The 12032-nt window shown below is 36.2% G+C and overlaps 1 protein-coding gene across 1 annotated transcript in view; it reads right to left on the bottom strand.

Annotated features, from left to right (window-relative positions):
* ascc3 (activating signal cointegrator 1 complex subunit 3) overlaps positions 1-12032 on the bottom strand; it is a 295431-nt gene that overhangs the window by 25888 nt on the left and 257511 nt on the right. Inside the window, exons 35-36 of the mRNA XM_051720604.1 lie at positions 4880-4991; positions 4419-4553 (exon numbers count right to left, since the gene is read on the bottom strand). Coding sequence (XP_051576564.1) covers positions 4419-4553; positions 4880-4991 — 247 coding nt within the window. The remainder of the gene's footprint in view (positions 1-4418; positions 4554-4879; positions 4992-12032) is intronic.

Consider the following 12032-nt stretch of genomic DNA (forward strand, 5'->3'; position numbering starts at 1 on the left):
TGGAAAGTGCAGAACTGCTAGATAATATTGCAGGTACACATGTAGTTCACGACATCAAGCAGTTTTTAAACCTTTTTTATTTTTTAAGCAGTGTCAGACAGAATCAGCAAAAGACTTAATGTCCAACAGTGATCATCTTGAAATGTACTGTTGATGCAGCACTTTGATGGCTGTAATAGCAGCTCTTAAAAATACTTTACCTAAAGCATTCAAGAGACGAAACGTCTTGCAGAGGGTTTTACTGTGTTGACTGTTATTCACTGTTAAGCAAAGCAAGCTATAATCATGCAAAACCCAGTCAACTTAACTGTTATTTTAATTTGTACACAAATAATATTAATTATTATTATTATTATTATTATTATTATTATTATTATTTCTTAAATTTTAGAATTGTATTATACAATAGTAATATATACCAGTTGTGCCTTTTATTTTTTTGGCGAAATACTCTGGTAACTCCTCTGAGTGTGTGTATGTACACTGCATCCGGAAAGTATTCACAGCGCTTCACTTTTTCCACATTTTGTTATGTTACAGCCTTATTCCAAAATGGATTAAATTCATTATTTTCCTCAAAATTCTACAAACAATACCCCATAATGACAACGTGAAAGAAGTTTGTTTGAAATCTTTGCACATTTATTAAAAAAAAAAAAAAAAAATTAAAAAAATAATCACATTTTTTTATATTGTTTTTAAATTGTTTGGGACTGTTTTGGATTGTGAACGGCACAAGTTTCTCTTGTAAACAATGACGCGCTTCCTGACTCCTCCTCCACGTGACGCATGACCTTACCAACGAGCTTACATTATCCCTCTCATGAGTGCACGTCACAGAGATGTACGGAAGTGAACAGTTGTAGTTAAAAAGTTTTTAAGTATTGTTTTGTTTCTAAAAATAATCAATCGTTTGCGTTCAGAAGAACTTTATTTGTCGACTGGAGTCGTGTGGATTATTTTGATGCACCCTAAATATGCATTTTGGACTGTCAAAAAATGGAGGACATTCACTTGATTTGTTTAGAGGAGGAGGCCTGAAATGAAATCCTAAAAGTCTTAAATTCTATTTTGATGAAGAAAGAAACTCAGATACATCTTGGATGGCTTGAAGGTGAGTAAATTATCATTTTTGGGTGAACTATTCCTTTAAGCCTCTTTCTCAAAAAAATAAAAAAGGGCTTAGAAATTAAGTCAAATTAGTGTTACTTCTTAACAATAATTTTGCTTCATTTACCACTTGTTTCCATATGTTTAAGAAACAAATATTGTTTGAATGTTTGAGCGTACACTGTAAACACTACAATATGTTTCAAAATTGTTGTATGATTTCCATTGTTGGATACATCCAAGAAGGTCAAGACAACTCGAGAGGATAAAGACATCTGATGTGTTTAAAACTAGCTACTTTTCATGCTGTGTTATTGTAGTGTTAGATACGTTTATCAAATTTTAAATAGTAGATAATCTAACAGTTCTCTCTCTAAAAACAAGTCATTTGAGCTTTTATTGCAGATTTTATTATTAAAATCTTCTAACTGTGAGCAGTGCTGGAGTTCTGCTGTAGCTGTGTGAGGTGGGCTTGACTCTGTGTCTCTTTATGAACTGTCCCGCGGTAATTAGAGGACAATGAGGGGCTGATGGGGGTAGAGTCATGGGGAGGGGTCATTTGTTGCTATTGAGCAACTAGTTTGTGTGAAACTGGAGGGTCCTGCCCGCCACATGTCATGCTTTTGTTAAACGATCAGCGTGAATGTTAGACACCGTCACATAATGAGAGAATAATAAGTGGGTAATCAAGCAGAAAATGTATAAATGTGAAGATCAGTGATTTATCCCTGCTGCTGCGCGGATCATCGCCACATTAACACGCACACACAGACACGCGCGCACACACACAGACACGCGTGCACACGCACACATTAAAATTCACAGCCATGTACACACTTTCAGCCAAACATGTCTAAATGACACTGCACTTACAACAATTTCTCAAACCGTTCAGATTCTGACTAATTCTGCAGATGAATGATCTGTGGTGATGTATTTAACATCAGTGAATCTGAGATTTGACCAGCAGTAGTTTGTTTGTCCAGGTCACACAGAGGTCACAGGTCTCTGATAACATGGCTAGGAGGGTTAGGGCTACAGTAAATCTCAGGAACGACTGGCAGTAAAATCATTTGATTGCTGCTTTTACAGCTATAAACCAAGAGCAACAACTGAGAGAAAGTTGACGACATTATATTCCAGATGTACCTTTAATAGGACTTCATTTTAACTTCCTTTATTTAGAGGATTTACAAGACAATTTCCTCAAGAACTAATTACACTTAATAAACAAGAGATTCTCACAGGCAATACCGTCTTTTAAGTTTAGCACCAGAGCTACAATTTTAGTTTGAAAAATCAAAAAAGTGAAAGGAGGTGCTTAACTTTCAGAAAACGCTGATTTAGGTCAAACTAAATAATATACGAGTACATTTAATTTCTTACTTTTTTTTTCTCACTGTTTCTTATTATTACGTTAATTCATTTATCAGTAAATTATAAATACATTTTTACAGTATTTATTAATTTGTATTTTATCATATATATATATATATATACACACACACACACAAACACAGTATATATATATATATATATATATATATATATATATATATATATATTACATTTATAATAATTTTTCATGTATGATTCTTTTAATTAAATTCAAATATTAATTAATTATTACACTATTTATTATTTTGTATTATTTTATCATTCCTTAAGCCTTTTTATCATTATTTAATTTAATTATATATATATATATATATATATATATATATATATATATATATATAACACACACACACACACACACACACACACACACACACACACACACACACACACTATATAGATATATTATATAGGGTAGATACAGTACATAGAGTAGATACAGTATATACAGTAGATATATGTGTGTAATATATAGATATTAATTTTAGAACTCTTTAGACTTCTTTAATGTAATTTTGTAAACATTACATAAACAGTAAAACAAATGTATATATATTTATTTTTGTTTTCACTGTGCTGTAGAAAGTGTCCAAATAATGTTTCTTCTTGAGTGTCACAATTAAATGAAATTGTATTTATTTGTTATATTTTAAATATGGGGAAAATAATTCAGGTTGCAAAAGGGAAATGGTTAAATATTACATATTTTGGTAATTAAGTAATTAAGTTAAATAAATGCTAATGAAGTTTTGGCCTCACTTTATATTAGGTGTTTTTAACTACTATGCTCTAACATAAAAAAAAATAAATAAAAAAAAACTTTAAGCATTTAATACAGCATCCTAGTTATGCACATGTATACTCATGCTGTTACTGAGGTTGGGGTACGAGTAGGGTTAGGAGTATATTTAGGTTAAGGGGTAGGGTGTTATTACAGTTGTTTTTACATGCAGATACTTTAAATGTAAGTACAATTTAACAAAATTTTACCTTTTAAATTTAAGTACATAGTAGGTGGAGTGGTGGTGGCATAGTGGACTAAAGCACTGAACTGGTAAGCAGGAGATTGTTGGTTCAATCCCCACAGCCACCACCATTGTGTCCTTGAGCAAGGCACTTAACTCCAGGTTGCTCCAGGGGGATTGTCCCTGTAATAAGGGCACTGTAAGTCACTTTGGATAAAAGCGCTTGCCAAATGCATAAATGTAAATGTAAATGTAGTAGGTAAAGACTCCTATTATAAAGTGGGTCCAGAGAAGTCCAAGACCTCCCCGGTGGGACAGGCCAAAATCAGTTTAAGGGGGTTAGCGACAGACATTAGATGTATTTAATACTAGCTACTTGTCATGCTAAGTTCATTGTATTTTAGATCATTATTTATCTAACACATGTAATAGATCATGGGATTTGTGCTTTTTTGCTTTAAATTTGTACCCTAACTCTTAAAAGTGTCAAACAAATTTGATTTACTCTTTCTGATCAACCAGGACTGATTTATAAAAAGCGTTTAAGAACATGTTTGAGCAATATTCTTTAACAGTTTTTGTTGTTTCAGCAGGGCGTCTAGTGTGAGACAGATGTCAGGTCGTGTGGACATCAGTGAAGTGTGAAAAGCCTTTATGTCTCAATTATGGCCGTGATCAGTAAGAGGGGCTGAGAGGGGCAGCACTCTAATGAGGCGAACGTAAAAAGCTGCTAATTTTCACACCAACCCACAGGGGTTCAATTATGTGTGTGTGTGTGTGTGTATTTGAGTGCTCAGCTGTATCAAACTCAACTGGACTCATGGTATAATGATTAACCCTGTGAGGGTGCTGATGCATTGCTGTTTAAAGTGCACGTCCTGCACGCATCACTGATCAGAGGATGAAAAGAGACAGAGGATGCTTCCAGAATGAATGTTTACTCACCGACAGGATGGCCAGCAGCTCTGCGATGGGCAGCTCTGGCTTCAGTCGCTCTTTGAACATGCGGATGGTCTGGTGTTTCAGGTAATAGTAGGACGCGATGCGGCCGTAGGTTAGTGGCTCTATTGTGCGTTCATCCTGAAGGACAGACGACAGTCACTGATTAACACACCAGAGGTCAAAATACAGAGTTACAGTGGACGGGCCAAAGAGGACATTCCACATGATGCATGACTGATTACACTTCTGCTGCCTACTGTTTGAAACAATCTTCACGAGCATCCCAATGATACCTACAAAATGTTGCTCACCAGTGTTTGGAACAGAGCTGACAACTGTTTGCTCTGTACATGTAACATACTTACGACTGCACAATTAAACAAGGAAATAATATTGAAGCAGTAAGAGTAACTGTAGTAGGAGCAATATGAATGAATTAAAATATTATCGTAAGATAATTATACCTCCTTTATTTCCATGCAGTAAGAGCATTCCAGATCCCTCAGACTCATCTCCACCAGGTTTGAAAGGTATTTGTTAATGGTCTCACGGTTGATGTCATCCAAATTATAGTAGCTATATGGGAGAGGAAAGAGAGAACAGTGTTGCTTAAAAGTGGGACGAAAATTACACAAAGAATATATCTGCAAAATTCAATACAAATTGAGAACTTCTTTGTTTTTACAGGATTTTGATATTATACATTAATAACTGGAACACATTGTTAAAAATGTAGGCCAATACGGATATTATAAATGTAGTTTTGTCTGTTTTTTTAAAACTTTTACAACATGAGAACACAAAATAAAAAAAGCTAAATGACAAAACCAAACATTATCATGTAGAGCAGACAAGATTACATTTTGGTGCTTTTGAATAGGGTATGCTATGCAAATTTGTAAACTAAATAAATATAAAAGTGCTGATATTGGCTGCTTTCAATATCGTAATGAAGAGATAAGAAAAATACATTTTAAAATATACATATTATGGGTTAAGGAAAAGGAAATAATTATACAATTTCTGAATATATTTGTATAAATTCAAAATATATAGTTCTCAATACAAATATATAATTTACTCTAAATATATATTTATAAATAACCTCAGGAGAAATACAGGCTGCTCTGGAAAAAGATGGTGTGGTTGTTTCAAGGAGCACAATACGAGGATACTTGAACAAAAATGAGCTGCATGGTCGAGTTGCCAGAAAGAAGCCTTTACTGCACCAATGCCACAAAAAAGCCCGGTTACAATATGCCCGACAACACCTTGACACGCCTCGCAGCTTCTGGCACACTGTAATTTGGAGTGACGAGACCAAAATAGAGCTTTATGGTCACAACCATAAGCGCTATGTTTGGAGAGGGGTCAACAAGTATTGTGCTCCTTGAAACAACCACACCGTCTTTTTCCAGAGCAGCCTGTATTTCACCTGAGGTTACCTGTGGGGTTTTTCTTTGTATCCCGAACAATTCTTCTGGCAGTTGTGGCTGAAATCTTTCTTGGTCTACCTGACCTTGGCTTGGTATCAAGAGATCCCAGAATTTTCCACTTCTTAATAAGTGATTGAACAGTACTGACTGGAATTTTCAAGGTTTTGGATATCTTTTTATATCCTTTTCCATCTTTATAAAGTTCCATTACCTTGTTACGCAGGTTTTTTGACAGTTCTTTTCTGCTCCCCATGGCTCAGTATCTAGCCTGCTCAGTGCATCCACGTGAGAGCTAACAAACTCATTGACTATTTATACACAGACACTAATTGCAATTTAAAAAGCCACAGGTGTGGGAAATTAACCTTTAATTGCCATTTAAACCTGTGTGTGCCACCTTGTGTGTCTGTAACAAGGCCAAACATTCAAGGGTATGTAAACTTTTGATCAGGGCCATTTGGGTGATTTCTGTTATCATTATGATTTAAAAAGGAGCCAAACAACTATGTGATAATAAATGGCTTCATATGATTGCTATCCTTAAATAAAAGACATTTTTTTTGCATGATCAGTCATATTTTCAAAATCAATGCCAAAATTTCACAATTTCTGCCAGGGTATGCAAACTTTTGAGCACAACTGTATATATTCGGATTTACTATTATAAATTCACAATTTATAGCTAAATATTCAGATTAAAAACTATGTATTTTAATTTACAACTATATACTCAGATTTACAAATATATATATATATATATATATATATCAGAATATATAATTGTAAATCTGAATATATAGTTACAAATCCTGAATATTTTGTTATAAGTCTGAATATATAGTTGTAAAAACTGATAAATCTTAATGTTTATATTTGATACACAGTATATATTCAGATTTATAACTGTAAATAAATATATAATCTATCAATATAAGCAAATCATGCATTTAATATAAACACTGACAGGGATGTGTGCATTGACACACAAGCCTGCTCTGCCAGCACAGGTGTGTGTATATACATTAACACACATCTCCAGAGAGCCACTGCTGTGTCAAATCACTGCCAGCTGCTGGAGAGATTCGTTGGAGAGCTCAAATCACTTCCTTCCTCAACACAACTCTAAGAGCAACCACATGAGATCCACACACAACTATGCACTTCATAAACTCTGAGTGACGGCAAACATTTCTTTTGCTCTTGTATCTGTATGTGTGTGTAAAGAGTAAAGAAAGGTAACTCATGTTCTTCTGATTAATATATCACGTACACACTTTTCTTTTTTCAGCACTCAACATTTGTAGAGAACACAATCTGTATGTGTGTTAATCATTTGCAAAAACACAACTTGATGACACACAAAGACAGATTCAGATGCTAATGTCCATTCACACACACACACACAGTTATGCCGTGTTGGGGAGGATAATTTACAAGGCCGGTTTCAGCTGCATGCTGGGCAACGTGAACGTCTCTAACCAGTTAACAGGTGGAGAAAGTGTCATGAAGATAATTGCCTGGCAGGAGGCCTGATGCGTGTGTCTGTGTGCGTGAGGACAGGTCTACTAGTCTACAGTGAGTAAAAGGCCATGTGGCCACAGACTGTTCTTGAATTTTTCATAGCATTAGATTATAAGAGTTTAACAGCACATTTTAGACAAACCAATGAGAGAGAGAGAGAGAGAGAGAGAGAGAGAGAGAGAGAGAGAGAGAGAGAGAGAGAGAGAAATGCACTGGCTGTGTCAAACAAACTGCAACATTGTATCTTCCATATTTATAGATATATTGTTTGTCATATCTTACTTGCAACCCCTCCCTGAGGTCCACTTACAATCTGTGCTGGGTAGATTACTTCCGAAATGTAATCAGGTACTGATTACAAACTACTAGAGTTGTCGAAAAGAACGTGTTTACGCATGTGATTAATTTGAAAAGTTTAACGAGATATATATATATATATATATATATATATATATATATAAACACCGATCAGCCACAACATTAAAACCACCTGCCTAATATTGTGTAGGTCCCCCTCGTGCCACCAAAACAGTGCCAACCCGCATCTCAGAATAGCATTCTGAGATGATATTCTTCTCACCATAATTGTACAGTGTGGTTATCTGAGTTACTGTATACTTTGTCAGTTCAAACCAGTCTGGCTATTCTCTGTTGACCTCTCTCATCAGCAAGGCATTTCCGTCCACAGAACTGCTGATCACTGGATGTATTCTTTTTTTGGCACCATTCCGAGTAAATTCTAGACTGTTGTGTGTGAAAATCCCAGCAGATCAGCAGTTACAGAATTACTCAAACCAGCCTGTCTGGCACCAACAATCATCCATGCGATTATCTAATCAGCCAATCGTGTGCCAGCAGTGCATAAAATCATGCAGATACGGGTCAGGGGCTTCAGTTAATGTTCACATCAACCATCAGAATGGGGAAAAAATGTGATCTCAGTGATTTGGAGCGTGGCATGATTGATGGTGCCAGACGGGCTGGTTTGAGTATTTCTGTAACTGCTGATCTCCTGGGATTTTCACACACAACAGTCTCTAGAATTTACTCAGAATGGTGCCAAAAACAAAAAACATCCAGTGTTCAGCAGTTCTGTGGATGGAAACGCCTTGTTGATGAGAGTGGTCAACAGAGAATGGCCAGACTGGTTTGAACTGACAAAGTCTACAGTAACTCAGATAACTGCTCTGTACAATTGTGGTGAGAAGAATATCATCTCAGAATGCTATTCTTTTTTTTTTTCTCCCCAATTTGGAATGCCCAATTCCCAATGCGCTCTAAGTCCTCGTGATGGTGTAGTGATTCGCCTCAATCCAGGTGGCGGATGACGAATCTGAGTTGCCTCTGCATCTGAAACAGTCAATCCGCGCATCTTATCACGTGACTTGAGTGCGTTACCGCGGAGACCTAGTGTGCGTGGAGGCTTCACGCTATTCTCCGCGGCATCCACGCACAACTCACCATGTGCCCCACTGAAAGCGAAAACCACATTACAGCAACCACGAGAAGGTTAATCCAACATGACTCTACCCACCCTAGCAACCGGGCCAATTGGTTGCTTAGGAAGCCTGACTGGAATCCTTTGTGATGTGTCAGGGGTCATTACACAGACACACACACCAGAAACACACACACACAACAGTGCTTCTGTGTCAGTTATCAAGTGATGGAGAAAGGACCTCTTAACTGTAATTTTTGGTACAAAACAAACCCAGATTAGACTTGTGATAAACTGCATTCACATGACCTGCTGGAGTGAAGCATATGCATTTTGTCCATTTTTCCCCCACGATTAACTATGAATGATCATGGGATTAATAGCGATTCAATATTTAAATTCACTGACAGCACTACAAATTCCATTACTTAAAGGGGTCATGAAATGCTCTTTTTTGTAGTTGTATTATATTCCCTGAGGTCCACTGATAATTTTAAGTTTTTTTTTTTTTTTTTCACCAAAACAGTCATAATTTAGTAATATATGATCATTTTCCACCAAGTTTTTGGCCCTCTGTCTGAAACGCTCGGTTTTGGCATAAGCGCCTCAAAACTTCAATGTAAATGCCCACTGTTATGACTGGCTAAAATCGTGCAGCCCCTCAAATTCAGCAAACTCAATCGGAAGAGAATGAACAACCCCACAATGTTATAAAACTACATTTCAGGGGTTACACATAACACACATCCAACACATTGCAATCTCAAGCACAACTGTTATCACTCAGCACCTTAAACTATTAAACAGTCATGACATTTGAAATATTCATGAATGAAACTGTTTACTCACTTTTGCGATCGGGTCCAAGTGTTTGTTACTGCCCCATCCTTCAATAACAGTTCCTTTACAAAGCTTAAATCGTATTATGACTGGTTTACAAGCAATCTACGCTGATAAGAGCCGAAAAAACATACAAATCACATATTCACATGACGCACACAGCATGGTGAAATGATGTACACACATACTGTAGGCGCACATCGCCAGAAACACATCTAAACGATCAAAGGCGTCCATCTAGTGCATGTTTCATACACCAACAAATAAAAATAGCGCAGATGGGCAAAAGCATGCTTCCATGATGCGCGTTTGTGCTCAAAATAACAAGAGGCAGAGCAGCTGAATGAAAGATAATGGCTTCTCCTCTTCAGAGTTGTAACTTGACACCACGTCTTTTAAAAGCGGACCGAGATATGTATAAAGCAGTCAAAGACATCTGTCTAGTGCAAGAATATATACAAAAATAATCCAAAATAGTCCAGATGGGTCTCTGTTGGTGTTCAGGTTGTAGGCCTATGTCCTGCTCTCAGAGTACGAATTGAGCACCAGTGGGTGGGGCCAAGGGTGCAATGATTTTAAAAGGTGTTGATGTTTTATTGCTGTAGAGGCGGTCATGAATTAATGTACCCCTAGTGACGTAGGGCAGTCATGGATGTAGAGAACGAGGCGTTTTTGCAGCTTGGTTTCAATAAATGCTTTTATTGCATTGGGGATTAAGTTTTGTAGTAGAAAGACCTCTTATATGTCAAAATATCAAGGAACATTTTATTCCTCAGGACATGACCCCTTTCAAATTGTAATCTGTAACAATTTTTTTTAGATTACATTTTAGATAATTTAATCGGATTAATTCTGTATTACTTTTGGGTTACCCATAGCATATTTGATAAAAATCTAATAATAATTTTAAATACATACAAATTCGATTGAACACTTCTTACATGAAACATTACTAAACATAAAATTAAACAGAAACTTGATATTTGTCAGTTGCTGAGTAAAGAAAGGTGCTTAACCCTTCTATTGTCTTAAGAAACTGTGCCCTCCTCCTGTCCTTTGGGTCATTTTTGACCCGCTTTGAAAACCATTAAAAATGCATACATTCTTGATTAGTGTACAATGGCACTATAGGCCATTGTACACTAACAGCTTTTGTGAATATGTGAATATATCCATACAATGCAAGTCAATGGGGTCTAAAATTTTCAATGCTAAAGGTAATCCATTCGACTCAATATTTTAATCTATATTCAGAAGCGATCGAACATCTCAAGGCATGTAATTTTGGTTTGCAGAAATGTTGCCATGGTCACGTAAATTTCAAGAGATCAGGCTGGTATTTTTGTGCTCAGAGTATTTTTGAACCATTAGCTCAGCAACATGCTTATGTCAAACTATATTGAAATCAACAGAGCACAGTGGCTCTGTAAGTAAAAATCCCATTAATTTTTTTCTATAGGGGAATTGATTTTTTAAAATAACTTCTAAACATTTAAAGACAGACTTCGAGGTTAAGTGAATTCATCAGTCTGCGTTATTTCATCTTCATTTGAAAAAAAAAAAAAATCTTGTTTAATTGCAGAATTTCTGATGTAGATCTACACTACCCCTGATCCTGAAGAGTAGCAATCCACCAATCAAAGAGTCACAGCCAACAGCGATCAACCACTCCCATGCCACAATGTGAATGAAGTAATCGAGCTGCTCTCCCTACACTCTCAAACTACTTATATATTTGTATATATCTGATTAGTATGCAATAAACTTGAAATATACAGTTTTTATCCATAAAATCAACAACTTTAAATCAATAGTTTCATATTTTTCCACCGTTTTTAATTCTATTGCGTCATTCACTATGCTTCACGGGATAGTTGTTGATTCCCTTAATGCAAGACGTTAAGTACACTGTCTTGTACCTTTGTCTTTTTGTCCGATTTTCAAATACTTCATATCAAAGTCTTTAATGTTGTGATTCACCTCAGAGCTGGTTGGTTTGGTTAATGGCTTACAACTCTTTTATGAAGGATTTCATTAAATGGAAACAAAAGGAATGGGAAAAATACTTCCGTAACCAAAACGACTGTTGCGCTCTATTGCGAGTCTAGTCTGTTGTACACTTCATGTGAGGAGTGATATTTGTATGACAAATGGAGATGCTGTCTATGTCCACTTTGGTCATTTCTGAGGTTCCATTTCAGTTCATCTCACTAGGTTTTGCCTCCTGCAATTATCTATCGTTAATATCATTCTACGCAGCCAATGTTGCAGCTCTAGTTGCAGTGATGTGCTCCTGTCAGACTGTTGTGGGTATGATTGTTGTGTGTGATTAAATCACTGTCATTACCATTAGCATCATTTAGCTCCCGCGGGTGTGAGCGG

This window comes from Myxocyprinus asiaticus, chromosome 16 (genome assembly GCF_019703515.2).
Source record: "Myxocyprinus asiaticus isolate MX2 ecotype Aquarium Trade chromosome 16, UBuf_Myxa_2, whole genome shotgun sequence".
In the NCBI taxonomy this organism is placed as follows: domain Eukaryota; kingdom Metazoa; phylum Chordata; class Actinopteri; order Cypriniformes; family Catostomidae; genus Myxocyprinus; species Myxocyprinus asiaticus.